General features: G+C 73.5%; 3 protein-coding genes across 5 annotated transcripts; all 3 read right to left on the bottom strand.

Moving 5' to 3' along the window:
- Positions 1-314: 314 nt before the first annotated feature.
- Positions 315-3,279, bottom strand: HOGA1 (4-hydroxy-2-oxoglutarate aldolase 1). 2 transcript variants are annotated; one of them, XM_068949911.1, is made up of 7 exons: positions 2,888-3,279; positions 2,402-2,530; positions 2,185-2,312; positions 1,972-2,106; positions 1,747-1,843; positions 1,500-1,633; positions 315-887 (listed from the first exon to the last, which is right to left on the bottom strand). In XM_068949911.1, the coding sequence occupies exons 1-7, from the start codon at positions 3,084-3,086 to the stop codon at positions 738-740; spliced, it is 972 nt and encodes a 323-aa protein (XP_068806012.1). In that variant the 5' UTR covers positions 3,087-3,279; the 3' UTR covers positions 315-737. The 2 variants fall into 2 exon arrangements, with proteins under 2 accessions (XP_068806012.1, XP_068806013.1); XM_068949912.1 differs by lacking the exon at positions 2,402-2,530 and having other exon boundaries at positions 2,888-3,273.
- A 701-nt stretch (positions 3,280-3,980) lies between these two features.
- On the bottom strand, positions 3,981-6,214 carry ANKRD2 (ankyrin repeat domain 2). Its single transcript, XM_068951212.1, has 9 exons — positions 6,152-6,214; positions 5,932-6,045; positions 5,577-5,738; positions 5,288-5,395; positions 4,980-5,078; positions 4,655-4,753; positions 4,429-4,527; positions 4,235-4,333; positions 3,981-4,158 (listed from the first exon to the last, which is right to left on the bottom strand). The coding sequence occupies exons 1-9, from the start codon at positions 6,212-6,214 to the stop codon at positions 4,054-4,056; spliced, it is 948 nt and encodes a 315-aa protein (XP_068807313.1). The 3' UTR covers positions 3,981-4,053.
- A 1,120-nt stretch (positions 6,215-7,334) lies between these two features.
- UBTD1 (ubiquitin domain containing 1) lies at positions 7,335-15,803 on the bottom strand. Of its 2 annotated transcripts, none has more exons than XM_068949909.1 (3): positions 15,615-15,803; positions 8,460-8,687; positions 7,335-8,184 (listed from the first exon to the last, which is right to left on the bottom strand). In XM_068949909.1, exons 1-3 carry the CDS (start codon positions 15,772-15,774, stop codon positions 7,799-7,801), a joined length of 774 nt encoding a protein of 257 aa, XP_068806010.1. In that variant the 5' UTR covers positions 15,775-15,803; the 3' UTR covers positions 7,335-7,798. The 2 variants fall into 2 exon arrangements, with proteins under 2 accessions (XP_068806010.1, XP_068806011.1); XM_068949910.1 differs by lacking the exon at positions 15,615-15,803 and adding an exon at positions 15,242-15,351.
- Between the last annotated feature and the right edge of the window lie 29 nt (positions 15,804-15,832).

Genomic DNA, 15,832 nt, shown 5'->3' with positions numbered 1-15,832 from the left:
TCCCTCATTTCTGCCCCGTGTGCACCCACCTTCGCCCCCAGCGCGTCCTGGTTCCCCGTGGCGGGAGGGGTCCCGGGCAGCGCTCAGCAGCCTGGCAGCGAGCTGCAGCAGGGGCCGTGCCCTCCCTGCGGGTCTGCACCACCCCGGTCCCGTGCCTTGCTGCGTCCCTGCCTTGCGCTGCCGCCTGCACAGGCCTCAGCTGAGTAAACCACGTTGCCAAACGACGGGGCCGTGTCCTTTCTGCCGGCGAGCGGGGACCTGAACCCGCAGGCGAGGGGCTGTTTGCGCGGGCGTGAATGCGGACGCGGAGGGGCTGAGGGGAGGCAGCAGGTTTATTCCCAGCTCCCCCTGCTCCGGAGGGCAGCAGGGCCAGCGCAGGGATCCCCACCTCAGGGGACCGCCGTCCCCAGGCAGGGACAGCAGGAGTCCCCAGCAGCGCCCCAGGCAGGCGCGCAGGACGGCTCTGGGACGGCAGCCAGCTGCAGCCTGCGGGGAGCCCGTCCCGGGGGACGTGAGGGTGGCAGGGCAGGGGGGGCAGGGGTTTTCCTCCACCCGCTCTGCCCATGGCAGCCCTGTCTGGCAGGAGGGACTGGGAGCCTCTCTGCAGAGATGGGTGGCTTCCTCCCAGCCATGTCCCAATGTCCCCCTGCCCCGTCCCCAGCTCCCAGGGGTCCCTAAGCCAGTGCTGGGGGAAGCTGGTGGGGCCCAGGTGGAGGTGGGCTGGGGCTGGAGGCCCCTCACAGCCAGCCGTTGGTGGTGAAGGTCTTCCTCAGCTCCTCCACCTGGGTCGGGCTCAGCGGGGCCAGGGGCGCGCGGCAGGGGCCCCCGTAGTATCCGAACCACTCCATGGCCTTCTTCAGCCCTGGGATCCCAAACCGGCAGGTGACCTGCAGGAGGCAGAGTGCTGAGGCTTGCCCATGGCCGGCTCTGGGGTCCCACAGGGCAGGGCAACGACGCGGTCTGTGGGCGCAACGTGGCCTGCTGGGCTCCCGCGCCGGCCCCGATGCGGGGCTGCAGGGCTGCGCGGGGATCCTGACCCCTGGGACTGCAGGAACATGGGTGGGCCAGGCGGCTGTGTGGGGCGGCCGCAGCCCCCCAGCGACTCACGCCCCGTGGGGCAGGGGGCAGAGCGCGGCCATGCAGGGATGGGACATCCCTGCCAGGACACCTGGGTCCTTGCGGTAGGGCCAGCCATCCCGCAGCGGGATCAGGGCCCCGGAAGGAGCAGCTCTTCCCTCCATCCCTGCCTATAAATAGCCTGCGACTATCGCGCTGGGGGTCGGGCAGGCGCCCGGTGCCAGGGGACACGCTGTTCCTGGCGTGGGAAAGCCGGCATTTCCCACGCTGCCACCTCCAGCCCGGCCCTCGCCTTGCCAGCGGTCCTGACCCCTGGGGCCCCCCGACCTGCCTGACATCCCCCTGGCAGCCGGCAGGACCCCCGGGCTCCTGCCCGCGCCCGTCTGCCCCAGCCCCGCGAACATCCCCGCCGGCTCGCTCACCGCCGCGTTGGGCTCGATGAGCCGGTGCTGCAGGTCGCGGGCCTCCTGCCAGCGCCCCTCGCGGCACAGCCGCTCCAGCTGGCACAGCGGGGCCCCCAGCACGTTGGCCAGGGCGCAGATGCCCCCAGAGGCACCTGCGGACACCAGGTGGGGGGGGGCGGACATCAGCAGCGTGCAATGCCTCGCCTGGCGGTCTCTCACCCCCCCCCCCGTGCCCCCAGCCCCACGGCCGGCGAGCGGCACCTACCCACGGCGTAGCCGGCCAGCAGGAAGCCAGCCGATCCCACCAGCACCTGGAAATCCTCCTGCCGCGTCTTGTGGACGATCAGCCCCAGGCGGGTGATCTGGGGAGAGACACGCTGCGTGCTGGGGCGCCCCGAGGGCCGGGGCGGCGGGGGCGAGAGCTGCCCCTCGCGCTGAGCCGGACGCCAAGGTTGGGCTCCCTCCCGCGGGAAAGCGCTGCCCCACTCACGTCCCCGCCGCTGTCCTTGAGCCCGACGATGTTGGGGTGCTGCGCCAGGGCGACCACGGCCTCCAGCGGCAGGTCCAGGCCGGTGTTGGCGGGGACGCTGTAGAGCACCACGGGCACGGGGGACGCCTCGGCCACCTGCGGGCGCCCGGGCAGAGCTCAGCGCCCCGCGCCGAGGACGAGCCGGGGCCGGGGCTGCTGGCGGGCGCCGCTCACCTCCGTGTAGTGCTGCACCAAGGCGGCGCCGGTCATGGCCCCCCGGTAGTAGCAGGGCGTCACGACCAGCGCGGCGTCGGCCCCCGCCTCCGCCATGCCGACGGTCATCTCGATGGTGGCCTGCGTGGCTGGCGGGGCAGGCAGGGCGGTGAGCGGCATCCCCGGGGCTCGGCCCGGGGCAGGGACGGGGGGCCGGCCGCGCTGCCCGCGCACTCACATTCGCAGCCCGAGCCGGCCAGCAGCAGGCGGTCCCGGGGCAGCGCGCGGCGCACCCGGCTCACCACCGCCAGCCGCTCGCGGGGCGCCAGGTAGGGGTACTCGCCGCTGGAGCCCTGCACCACGAACCCTGAAAGGCAAAGGGCAGCTGCCGGCGGTGGGGGGGGTCCCCGCCGGGGCCGCTCTCCCGGCCCTCTCCGCGAGGTGCCGCCGGCCGGCGGTGGACGGGTGCCCGCGGCGGGGCTGGGACCCTGCCAGCGCCGTCCCCCCCCGTGCTGCCGGGCCCCGCTGCAGCGCCCGGGGGTGCCGGGCGGGCTGGGCGCCCCCCGTCGCTCCCCTCCGCAGGGGGACAGAGCCGGAGCGGGGCACGAGGGACCCCCCCACGGGCGCGCGGCAGCGTGGCAGGGCCGGGCAAGGAGCGGGCGGCGGCAGCGCCTCCCGCGGGGCGCCGCAGCCCCGGGGCGGCGGGGCGGCCGGCACCGCTCACCTCGGAAGGGGACGTCGGCGTAGCGGCCCAGGTTGCTCTCCAGCTGGGCGTAATCCACCTCCGCCACGGGCGAGAAGGGGGTGGTCAGCGGCGGGAAGATGCCCGCCAGGTCCAGCACGGGCCCCGGCCCCGGCAGGGTGCTGAGCCCCCGGCGCAGGACGGGCCGGAGCGGCAAGGCGAGGCGGGTGCAGAGCGCCATGGTGGCCCCGGGCGCCGCGGCCAGCCGGCGACGCGCACCCTGCCCCGGGGCTGTTAATGATTGACGAGGCGCGTGAGGGCTGCCGGCCGGCGAGGGCAGTGCCGGGGGGGCTCCCGCGCCAGCTCAGCTCCCCCCGGCTGAGCCCCAGCCCGGAGCACCGCCCGCGCCGGCTCCTCTTCCCCCTTCCGCCTCCCCGGCGGCCGAGCCCCCGGCTTGGCCCCCAGCCCCGGCAGCTGCCCCCCTGGGTGGCCCACGCGGCCCGCAGCTGGCCCGCGGCTGCTCTCCGGCGAGCGGCTCAGCCCCGGTGCCGGCGCGGGTCACCCCGGCAGCGCGGCATCCCGGGGTTGGCCCGCGCTGGCCGTTGGCGTAGGGTCTCCGGTAAACGCAGGTGAGCGTTTCGGAGCGGCCAGCGATGAGCGCCGTGCTTTGCCACGTCCCCGAGGTGGCTCCGGCGGGGAAGGCAGGAGACCGAGCCCGGCCCAGTCGCCCCAGCAGCGGGGAGCGGCTGTCGGGGAAGGGTATGACTGGTATTTCCCAGTGTAATCCCAGCCTCCGGCACACGGCGAATCGGGCGCTTCCGGAGGGGCTGGCGCTGTCTGCACTGAGCAGCCCTCGCCGGAGTTTTCCTCCATGGATTTGTCCGGGTTTTGCAGCGCTGCAAGCGCCTAGCGGCTGCACCCTCCTGCAGCCAGCAGTCCCGCTGCTGAAGCGCGCTGCAGCGAATGGCGTCGTGGCCCGGGGGGTTTCATCGATGCCTGAGTCCCCGTGCCAGGCAGGGTACATCTGCTCCCCCGGATAACCCAGCTCCTGCCCATGCCCACCTCGTCACCCGTCACCTCCCCGGCGCAGCCTCGCGGCGGGCTGCCAGCTGCCGTGCCCGCTCCGGAGCCAAACTGCGCTTCGCTGGCTTTTATTGACACGGACAAATCTCAGCTGCCCCTTGGAGCCGAGCCCGGCCCCGGCGCAGTCACGCGGGGACCTCCGTCTCCCCCTGCGGCCGCTCCTTGGTCTCCAGCGCCTGGCGCGTGTCTACCTGCCACTGCTGCACCAGGTCCATCGGGGTCTTGCCGTCCTGCGAGGGCGGGCAGAGGTTGGGAGGGAGCCCGGCCGGGGGCAGCGCCCGGCCCCCCGCACCCTGCCCCGCTCACCAGGTTCTTGGCCGTCATGTCAGCCCCGTGCAGGATCAGCATTTTGACGATCTTGTAGCGGCTGAGCCGCGCGGCGTCGTGCAGAGCAGTGTCGCCTTCCTGCAGGAGAGGCAGGGCGATGCCAGCGGGGCCCCGGGACCCCCAGCGCTGCTCCCCGGGGTGGCCGCGGGACCGGGGCGCCGCGCGCCGCTTACCCTGTCTGGGGAGTTGATGTGCACCCCACAGTGGATGAGGTGCTCCACGATGTCGGGGTGGCCAGTGCGGGTGGCCACGTGGAGGGGGGTGCTCAGCAGCTGGGACGGGGGCAGATGGACACCAGAAGGGATCAGCACCACCCTCACTGCTAGTGCACCCCGGGGCGTGCCCAGCGCCCCGTCGCCCCAGTGCAGCCCCATCCTCACGGGCGCCGCCCCGGCCCACCTTATCCTTCAGGTTGAGGTCTGCGCCGTGGTCCTGCAGCAGCTTCACCACGTCCAGGTGGCCCCCCCGGCAGGCCCAGTGCACGGCGGTGCAGTCCAGCTGGGCGCACAGAGCCCACGTCACGGCGGGGGAGGCGCCAGCCCGTCCCCTCTCCCTGCCCTGCCACGGTCCCCGTGCCTGGGCAGAGCCCAGCTGCGCTCCCGGCAGAGCATCGCCTCCTGCCTGGCCCGGCACAGGGGGGACCCCAAACCTGCTGCCGCTCGGGACGCCCCGTGCCTGGCGGCTCAGGCCAGCAGGGAGCCAGAGGCAGGGGTCCCGGGCTCACCCGGTCCCTGAAGTCGACGGTGGCCCCGCTGTCCAGCAGTTTCTGCAGGATGTCCATGTGTCCCTCCAGCGAGGAGCGGTGCAGGGCCGTGCGGTGGAACTGGGGGGACGAGGCACCGCGCTGGCCGCTGGGTCCGTCCCTCCTGGCCCAGCCTGGCCGTGCCCCCCGCTGCCACCCCCGGCCCTGGGGGCACCCAGCCGTCACCCGCAGGCACAGCTGGCCATGGCGGGGTGGGACAAGCAGGACATGCGGAGGTGTCCCCCCGTGACTCGGTACCCACCATCGGGGCAACCCGTGGGGAGCGCTACCTCGTCACACGTGTCCACGGAGCCTCCATCTGCCAAAAACTTCTCGATGACGCGGATCTTGCCCTGGACAGCAGCTCGCAGGAACATCTCCGGCTCCACGGGGCCATCCTGGGGGCAGGAGAGGCTCAGGGCTGGGACGCGGCACAGGACACGGGACGGCGTGGGGGACCCCACACCCGGCTTTCCCCGCGGAGGATGCGGAGGCTGGCAGGGGCGACCTGGGGGCTGGCCGCAGCCACAGCCCCCGTCCCGGCGCCCCCTCCCGCGTCCCGGGAATGCCCCCACGTACGATCTCCAGGGGCTCAGGCGCCGGCGGGGGCTCGGGGGTGGCTGCTCTCTCCTCCCGGCGCTTGCGGCGCTGCTTGCGCAGCTCGATGAGGTGCTGGATGCTCCCCACGTCGATGATCTCTCTCCGCAGGTCCACCGAACTCTTCCGCACCCGCTCCCGGCCCTGGGGGGGGGACACGCTGCCCATGAGCCCGGGGGTCCCCCCCGGGACACCCACCTGGAGCATGCCGTGCACCCTGCGCCTGCACTGTGCCCCCAGGAGTGGTGCACAGCATGGGGGGCCACGCCGCCCCCCAACCGCCACAGCCCCCCACCACGGCGCCCCGTTTTCCTTTCCCCCGTGCCCGACGCTGCACCTTGACAGCCTCGACGCCCCAGTTCCTGGGGCCGCGGCGCTTCTCCGCTTCCAGCTCCGGCGTGTTCATCCGCTCCACGGCCGGCGGCTCCCGGGGGCCCTCGCCTCTGAGTCTCTGCACAGACACGCGGCGGGGCTGAGGGCTGGCCCCGCTCCTTGTGCCCGAGGCCCTGCGGATGGGCACGGCGCAAGGCGGCAGGTGCCTTCCCCGAAGGTCCCACCTCCTCCTCCTCCGCCAGCTTCTGGTCGATGAGCTCCGTGGCCCATTGCATGTCCGGCTCCATGCCTGCTCGCGGCACGCAGCCCCACCGGGGCACCAGCACGGGCCGCAGCCTCTCGTCCTCACCCCGGGGCCGCGGGTGCTGCGGGTGGCTCAGCTGGCCGTGAGGCTTTATGCCGCCGGCCCCTGCGTCCCGCTGCCCAAGGGCACTGACAGCTGTGGCTGCTCCACATGACTGGGGCAGCTTTGTCATGAGCTCACCCTGCTGCTTTCTGGTGCCCCCGGCTCACCTCCGCCAGCGCCTGGCATGCTCTTAAAGAGACCCGGGGTCCACCCCCGCTGGCTGTGCAGGACCCCCATGCTGGGCTGCGCCGGGCACGGGGAGCCGGAGCTCGCCCAGCTCACGGCAGCCCACCTGGAGAGGCTCGACGGTCCGGCCCTCGGCGGCCGGGATGCTCCGCTCGGCCCCCGTCACCCCATCCCTGCTACCGCTCCGAGGGCCCCAGATGCTGCGAGCGAGCCCCAGGCCAGCCCGCGCTGGCACCGGGCAGCCCAGCCCCAGCGACCGAAGAGGTCTCCCCGGCACGTGGGTGCAGGGGTGCTGCCCACCGGGGTGCACCCCAGCTGCTCCCCAAACCCTTCGGCCAGGAGCGGGTGGCAGGCGCTGCCCGGAGCCGCAGCTCTGCGCGCCGCTTTGGAGGATGACCTCAGGTCCCAAGCAGCCCGGCCGGGGCCCGGGCGCCCGGCTGGCCGCCTCCGGCGCTCACGGGCAGCCTGGCAGCGGGGCTGCCTCACGCGCGGCCAGGAGGCAGAGCCGGCAGCTATTCCCGGCGCCGGCTGCATCGCTCAGCCCTCCCGGGCTTTGCTTTCCGCGTTTGTAAGATGAGGCCAGCGCTGTCCTGTGCTGGGACAGTTAATGCGCTGGGCACCGGCAGTCGGGACTGGGCAGAGGACCGGAGGGGAGGGACACGTCACTCGCTCTGGAGAGCACTGGCCAGGCACAGCCAGTTCCCAGGGCCACCCTTGGGTGCTCTGTCCCAGGGTGCCACAGCCTCCAGCTGCAGCAAGGCGCCGGCTCTGCAATCAGTCCCGGCTCCGGACCCTTGCCGACGCGGAGCAGTGGTAGGACCGGCACGGGACCTCCCTGACAGACACCCAGCCAGCGCAGGATGCTGGGGCTGGAGGAAGGATGAAAAGGCTTTATTGATAAATACACAGACTATGTACAGAGGGGAGACATCTCCAGCCAGCCCAGCACCCCGGAGGGAGCAGGAGCCCCGGCCCAGCCGCCAGGCCAGCAGGTCATGGCCTCTCCCCGACAGCACGGCCCTGCAGCGGGGCCCTGGCACGCCGACCCCCTGCCAGACTTGTGGTCTGGGATCTGCTGCAGCGCACGGGGCGTGCGCCCGTGCCCCCAGCGCAGAGGGGCCCCCACAGCGGGCATGGCCCCGCACAGCCCTTTCCGAGGGAAGACCCAGCCTGGGGGCACCCCGGTGGGCCCAGGAGCTTTGGGGAGGTCACCAGGGGCTCTGGATGTGACAGGGTGCCGGGGGCACCCCTGGAGCTGCCGCTGTGCCCCTGCGTGGGACGGGACCTCCCGGCTCCGCCAGCCCCTGCCCCGTCCCGCCAGGCCCGTGCGCGGGGCAGCTCAGTTCCTGGGCGGCAGGGGCTGGTTCACGATCACTTGCACGACAAAATCCTTCTGGATCTTGGTCTCCTGCAGCCGCGTGCGGTCGGTGAGCAGCTTCCCCGAGAAGAACCAGCGCTGCCAGGCCAAGTCGATGCCCTCCTGCGCCTGCAGCTGCTTCTTCAGCTGCCCGATGGTGTCGCCCATGCTGGCGTTGAGCCGCAGGTCCTTGCCCGTGGAGAGGCGCACCTTGAGGGCGAACTCCCGCCGGGCGTTGGGCAGGGGCTCGGCGGGCTCGGCGCTCTCCTCGTCGCTCCGCTCCAGGATGAGGTTGACGGGCGGCGCCAGGCAGTACACGGGCAGCTGGTACCGGTTGCCCAGCTCGTCGTAGCACTCGGTCAGGGACCCTGCGGACAGCGGGGTGAGAGACCGCGGGGCAGGCGGGCACCCCCCCCAGCACTCCCCAGGTCCCGGGGCCACCCCTGCAGCGGGCACGGAGCCCGACTGGCCCCCCTTGGTGCAGCTGAGCCCTGCCACAGCTCGGCGCAGGTGTGAAGGCTGCTGGTGGCCTCTCTGCTCTCCAACCCGGGGCTGTTCCCAGGGCCCCGATGTGCCCACAGGGCTTTCCCAGCACGCGGGGCAAACAGCACCCGCTCCACCAGCCCCCAGCCCCGTCCCTCACCGTGGGGCAGGGTGATGCTGGCTCCGTCGAGGATGGCCTGGGCCAAGCTGTGGTCGTTGGCCTCCACGGCGTAGGCAGCCGCCTTCAGGGCGTCCCAGATCTCCTTGCGGCCCTCGAAGGCGGGCGCCGTGTCCCAGAACTCGTCCCGCTTGCTGCGCAGCTGCCCGTCCGTCATGGGGTAGTCGCTCTTCCACTTGGGACGCTCCTTCTTCAGGGGCTCATTGCGGCCTGCCGAGGGAGCGGGATGCTTAGCCGAGGGACGGGGCTCCCAAGTGGAGCCCGGACCCCCACCTCCCCGGCCCCACAGCCAAGGGAAAGGCTCTGCCCGCTGGGGACCCTCGGGCACCCCTCGCGCGGTGCACAACAGCGTCCTCGGAGGCACCCTGCCAAGCGCAGCGCAGTCCCCAGCGCAGCCATGGGGCGGCCAGGCAGCAGCTAGCCCTGCCCCGGGGCCCCCAGCAGCATCCCTCGCCCCGTGCCCCGCGCTGAGGACCGCCGGGCCTCGAGGCCCTTTCAGGCAGGGCAGTATTTATAGCTCGGGGAATTAGCCAGGGAATAAGCTGGTGACTCGGAGCGGGAAAGGGATTACGGGGGCTGAGCCGCGGCCCTGGGGGAAGGGCAGGACTCCTGGGCCCTCTCTGGCCACCCTGCTGCCCCAGCCACGTCGGTGCCCCGATGCCGGGGCTGCGGGGATGGGCTCCGGGCAGCACGCACACGGACGGACACACAGGCTGTCGCGCTCGGCCTCGCGCGGCCCCTCTGGAGCTGCACAGAGAGCGGCCGCCCGCGGCGCGGATCAACATGCCTTCGCCTAGCTCGCGCCCAGCCGGGCACGGGGGCCCGCACACCGCGGCACCGCGCCGGGGAGAGCCCTGCCGCAGGCCCAGGGAGGCGGCGCTGCTGGAGAAAGCCCCGGGGCGCGGGTCCCCGCGGTGCTGCCAGCCTGCAGCAGCCCCGGCAATGGGCCAAGCGGAGGAGCTCCCTCCCACCCCCCTAAAACAGCCCCAAAACGCGCTCCCAGCTCAGCAGCCGCTTGGGCAGCCCATGGGAGTCCTCGAGCGGCCGGTGCCGTGCCGAGGGTCCGGGTGCTGGGACTGCCCCGCGCCAGCCCCACGCAGCCCTGCCCTCCGCGAGCCACCCCGGCCGGGCCGGAAGCGTGGGGCAGGAAGGAGCTGTTGTCACTCCCAGCTGGGCAGGGGACAATGCGCGACAACAGCTCCTTCCTGCCTCCCCTTTCCGTGGGGCCGGCCAGCGGGACCGCTCCTGCCGGGGGGATGCAGGGAGGAGACGGAGCCCCAAGCCCCGGGCAGGAAGGATGCCCCGTGCCTGCACAGCGACCTGCCAGGCCCGAGCCCGACCCCGGCGGCTGCCGCAGCCCTACGCAGCGCGACGCCGGCCGCCCGCACGCGCTCCAACCGCTGCAGCGGGGGCAGCCGGCTCCCGGCTGAGCCGAGTCCCCCGGAAGGCTTTTCCCGGGCAAGCGTGCAGCGACACGCGGCATGACGTGACCCTTTTTTGCACCAGTCCTCTCTCTCCTGCCCTTCCTTGTGCAAGACGGATGACGTGGCACCAGCCCAGAGCTGGGTGCAACACGCAGCACCCGCCCCGAGGGCCCCCGTGGGGCACAGGCAGGCTCGGCCAGCCCAGAGGACCAGGATCCGGGGCAGGGCGCCAAGCACCCCCGAGCAGGGCCCGCGGGCAGCACCCTGCCTGCGCCCACATCCCCCGAGGCGTGAGGGCAGCCGGCGGCGGCCAGCGCTGCCGATTCAGCAGTCACGGTGCTGGGCAGGAGGGATTTGCAGCACCGCAGGACCGAGCAAGGTCAGAGAGAGCACCTGCCCCGCGAGGGCGGCAGAGGAGCAGCCTTCACCAGCCGGAGGGACGCCGGCGGGCACCGCGGAGCAGGGAGCCGCCAGCCTCGCCGCTGCAGGACACGGGCAGAGCCGGAGAGCCCGGCCAGGGCCTTCACGCTGCCTTGGCCGCCACGGGCCGGGGGCACGGGCGTCCTCGGGGAGGCCGCGAGGCGCAGAGGGAGCCCGGGCCCCGCGCAGGGTGAGGGGGGAAGGTCCCCAGCCCTGCTCCTGCAGCCTCGCCGCTGCACGCTGCGGGCAGGCACCTCCAGCACCGCTGACACCGCTCCCCAGGGCCAGCCAGGCAAAGACACAAGGCTCCCCGGGGGAAATCGTGCGGGGAAGGCCCCCTGGCGCCAGGCACCCCGGGCGGCAGCGGGGGGAGCCGGCACGAGCTGTGGCGGGTGCTCAGAGGCCAGCGCAGCCGGTGCCGGCCAGGAAAGGAGGTGCCCGCAGAGCTAGCGGAGGGGCTCATCGCGGCTGAAGCGCGCACACAGCAGGACCGCCGGCCAGCGCTGTCCTCCCTGCTCCGTTTCCAGGAAAGGGAAGAGGGCTGGCGCTCGGCGCCGAGGCTGGCTCCGGCGAGGAAGCGGGACCCGAGGCGCTCCCGAGGGGGCAGCGTGGGAGGGAGCCCAGCCAGCAGGAGCAGGGACAGGTTATGGCCAGGCGGACCAGCCCGGGAGCCTTGCCCAGGTAGGCAGGAGCTAAGCCTCTTCTATTTATTGCTGCCGCTCAGCCCGGGCCCGGCAGCCTCTAATCACCTTGCGCTGCTTTATTCCCGGCCCGCTGCACAACCCTCCGCCCCCCTGCCCGCGCGGCGCTGCAGCAGCACCTCGAGACAGGTCCGGCCGCTTCCTGCGCCCGGCCTCGAGCCAACAGGATCTGGCTGGCAGCCTGCCTCCTGCGCCGCCGTGCCCCCAGCTCCTCGCCCGTGGCTCGGCCCCGCTGCCCGGGGGCTCAGCCCCGACTGCAAAGCGCTCCTGGCAGGGGAGCCCCGGGGTCCCCGAGAGCAGCCCGGCATGCCCCGGGAGCACGGGGCCCGCTCCTGCTGCGATCGTGGGGGCAGGGGGCTGCAAGCAGCAGGACAGGCGTTAACCACAACGGCGGCCCCATGCACAAGGCCACCGCGGAGCCCCACGCGCACTCTGGGCTCGCTGGCCCGTGGCACTGACGTGGGCGGATGTGGCCCATCACCCTGCGCCGAGCTGGAGGACGACACTGGGCTGTCCCCCCCCCCGCCCCATCCCTACCCAGACTCGCCGGCTCCAGCAGCAGGGCTGCTCCCAGCCAGGCATCCGCCAGTTCTTTGGGCTCATCCTTCCTGCGGCTCAGGGATATCCACCGGCACCTCCCAAAGGCGGCGGGGAGCAGCAGGGAGCTCCCTTGCCCCGCTGCGCCCCCAGGGGAAAGCATGGCAGCCCCGCGGGCCGGTCCCGGCTCCGCACCGGAGGAGACGCACGATGCCACCGCCAGCCGTACCGGCAAGCCAGCGGTCCCCTCCTCGGCCAGGGAACCGTCTCAAGGCCACACAACCTAAGCATGGAGCAGGCAGCAGCCACCCTCGTGACCATTTCCTGCTCGCAGGACCCCTCTCTCAAGCCTCCCCGTCTGGAAGGCGAGGGAAGGGAGCAGCTCACAACAGCACAGCGCAGGAAGAGGGGACGAGAAACGCCGGATCCACCTGGCGCTGCACAGGGTCGCAGCGAGTCCAGGCCAGGGCAGAAGCCGGGCAGGCACACGGACTGCTTGGCAGGGCTCCCGCCGCAGCCGAGCCGCAGGACCTGCTCCCCGCTCCAGCCCAGCAGGGAACCGAGCCCAGCTTCTCTCCCAGAAACGGGGTTCAGCCTCTCACCCCCCCAAACGCTGGCCAGGGAGCGCCCACACCGGCTGCAGGCCCACGGGCGCGGGGCGCTCTCCTCCCGGCCGACGGCAGGTCCCTGCGTGCCGCGGCCGGGTCCCCACGCTGCAGGCAAGGCAGCTGCAACCTCGCTTCAGGGCCATCCGCCGGGGTGCCAGCCTCCGCCAGCTGCCGAGGCAGCGCCCGCCGGGCGCAGCAACCGCGGGCTGATGTCACTCCGCAAGCAAGGGCAGGAATCGGCCCGGCCACCCAGCCCTGGGGACGGCCCCGCTCCGCCACGGCCTGCGAGCGCGACTCACCGGTTCGGTAAACCCAGGGGAGCCGCAGGGCTGCCCCCGCTGCCTGCCCGCGCTCTTGGCAAGGAGCGGGGCGCGCACACGCGCTCTGCCCGAGGAAGGGACGCGCTCCAAGAAAGCGGAGGCGGTCAGCGCGGCGGCCGGGGCACCGGGAGGAGGAACGCGAGCAGGCCGAGGAGAGCTCGCGGGGACGCGGGCAGCCTCGCAGGGACTGCTCCGGGCCGGAGGGGAACGCAGCAGCCACGTGGGAGATGGAGGTGGGAGCGCGGCTCTGCAGCCAGCCGTGACCCTGCGCGGGAGGGGTCCCCCCGCGATCGCATATCGCGGCAGCGACAAACACCTGGGAAAGCGGCCGACCTCTGGGGCGAAGTGAGAGCTCGCAGAGCCGCCCCGTGACGGCTCACCTTGGAAGGGCGTGAAGGACCTCGGCGGGTCTGCCGGCGGAAAGCAGCACCCAGAGCCAGGCCTCCGGATCTGACCCTCCCAGCCACCGCGGCACAAAGCCAGCACGGAGGTGTTTGCCAAGGGCCTCGCACACCCACAGAGCTGAGCAAACAGCCCCGGCCAGGCCGAGGGCCCAGGAGCACCCGCACGTTTGCAAGGGGACGTCCGCATCCCCAGGCGGGACAGCGTGGGGGCTGGGACCCCCGGGGGGGGAACAGGGCTGTTATTGCACAAATCGGCCCCACACCGGCTTGGCCCAGGGAGCAGCTCCGCAGCGCGGCGAGCCGCAGCTCACCTGGGGCTGGGGAGGCCGTGCCGGGCAGCCGCGCTGCTCCGGGCGCGGAGCCCACGAAGCTCGGGGCCAGCGGGAGCGAGCCTGCCCGCACGCACCGGCACCCCAGAAAGGAGCCCCAGGGCCACCAGGCACAGCCAGACCTGGCTGGCCACGGGTCAGTGCTGCCCGCCACGTGCCGAGCAGCGCACAAGCGCACTCACCGCCTCCGTCGCCCTCAGGGAACGTCCCAAAACCCCTGGGAGGGCTTTTGGGACACAGGAGCAGCTGAATAAGCAGCGTCCTAAAGCACCGTGCACAGGCTTTGCCCGCTCTTACCAAGGCAGGGCACAGGGGCACGCTATTTATGGAGCAGAGGGCACCGTCCTGCTGGAAAACCTCTTTTCCTCTCGCCCACCCGCAGCCCAGCTCCCCGGAGAGGGCCGGGGCTTCCCTCCGTCCTCACCCACACGCACGGCGCTTCCTCTTCCTCCTCTCCGGCCTCCTCCAGCACCCGGCTATAAACACAACAATTAGCAGTGGGTGCAACGCGCCGCGCTGTTATTGCACCGGCTGGGGAGGAGGGCGAGGGGAAGGGAGGCATGATTCACCCTGCCGCCTGCACGGCTCTTGGCGGGGCCGGATTCGGGAATGCAGGGGGCCGGCTCTCGCAGGGCGCGATCTCCCTGCGCACCGCCGGCTGCGACGAGCTTTCCCCGCCGCCTCGCCGGGGACCGGCGCCGCTCCAGCCAGCCTGGGGAGCCGGGGCACGGCGACTCCGGAGGTCGACGCGCCGGATGAGTTAACTCTCAGAGGCAGGGAGTGCAGCGGAGCAGCCGAGCCGTCGCCTCTGGGAGCCCTTGGGTCTCGGCAAAACCCGCAAGCGGCCAGAGCCTCGGGCTGATACTGAATGACGGTGGCACCATCCCCGCTCCCAGCGCACTCGTGCAGGAGGCAGCCGTGCCCACCCCCGTGGGCGACAGCCGCCGGCCCATCCGGGCCATGCCGCATGTGGCAACATCCTGGGGAAGCGCCTTACGTAAGCACCTCGCGCAGGTATTCGGCCGGGCTCCTCGGTAGCTCCGCCGAGCCCACAGCGTTCGCACACGCACGACTCCCTCCCGTGCCGCGGCGGGGGCCGACTGCAGGACGCCCGCGAAGCTGCCCCAGGCACACGGCTTCCCAGCGCCGGGCAGGTCCCCAAACCCCGGCAGGAGAGGGGATGGGGTCCCTTTAGCAACACCCCACGCTCCCCCCCGCTTAGGGGGGACACGGCACTCGTGCTCAGGCCCCGAGCGGGCCGTTTGCGGGAGGCGTTGAGCGAGGGCGCTGGGAGGCGCAGGCTGGCCCGGACACCGGATCCCTCTGCTGAGCGCAGCAGGACGAAGCCCGAAACGGGGCCGCTGTGCCGCCGCGCAGCCCGGGCGCAACGTCTCCTTCCCATCCGGTGCCGGAGGGCACCCGGGGCGGGGAGCCTTTGCACTGGATGCGTCCCCGGACAAACCTCAGGGCACTGCAGGCAGAGAAAGAGTGCTCCGGGGCCAGCACAGACCTAAAAGCAGCCGGGGAACCGGCAGAGCCGGGCAGGACATAATGTCACACCCCAGCCCTGACCCTGCCCCGCGCACACCAGACACAGGACGGCACCGGAGCGCAGCGGTGCCGGCTAGGAGGAAAACACCTGCCCGGCCCCGCGGCACCGGCCACGGCGCTGCCGCCGGCGTCCCCGCCGCGGGCCCGCCCGGTGCCGTGAGCGGGGGGCGACGGCTGAGCCCCGCGGGGCGGGCAGGGCTGCGGGGACGGGCCGCTGCCGGGGAGCCCACGGCCGGGCTCGGCGGCGCCCGCCCCATCCCGGGGCCGCGCACCGCACCGGGTCCCCCGGGGCGGGGGGGGGGAGGCACGGACGAGGCACTCCCGGGTGCCCACGGACCGGACCCCCGCCGGTGCCCACGGACACCCCCAAGAGCGCACAAAATTAGACCCCAAACCGGTGCCCGCGGACCACGCGGGGGTGCCCCCCCCCGGTGCCCGCGCCGCCGGGGCGCACGGCCGGCCCCGCTCACCTGCTCGCTTGCGGGGGTTGCCGGCGGCGGGCCGCTCCCGGCGCTGCCGCCCCACGCAGCCGCCCATGGCCGGGCTCAGGGGCGGCGGCGGCGGCGCGGGCGGCGGCGGCGCGGGGCGCTCGGCATGGGGCCGGGCCGGGCCGGCTCCGCGCTGCGCCCGACCGCGGGGCCCGGCGCCGTGCAGCCGCGCCGCCGGGCTCTGAGCGCCGGGGCCGCCCCGCCGCCGGAGACACCCCGCGCTCCGCCCTCCCCAGGTGTGCATGTGACCGCCCCCGCGGCGCCCGGGCCCGAGCTGGGGCCCAGCACGGCCCGCTCCGCCCCGCCCCGCCCCGCCCGCGCCGGGACCCCCGACCGCCACCGGCACCGGCACCACCTTGCGGGCGGCGCCGCCCACGTGGGCGCGCCCACTCGCACGACGCTTTTGTCCCATCCGACGCGCCGTACGTGGGGGTAGGGGGGCCGGCCCCCCCCCTTGGGGCCCCACGGTTCGCCCTCCGGGGTGGGGGGGGGGGGCGAGCTCCAGCCGCGCGCATGCGTTATAGGCCCCTCCCCCACGCGCGCGAGGGCGGGGGGCGGCCGCGGCGCGGCGCA

Source organism: Struthio camelus, chromosome 7 (genome assembly GCF_040807025.1).
Source record: "Struthio camelus isolate bStrCam1 chromosome 7, bStrCam1.hap1, whole genome shotgun sequence".
NCBI classification, from domain to species: domain Eukaryota; kingdom Metazoa; phylum Chordata; class Aves; order Struthioniformes; family Struthionidae; genus Struthio; species Struthio camelus.
This window is presented reverse-complemented; position numbering and strand designations above follow the sequence as displayed.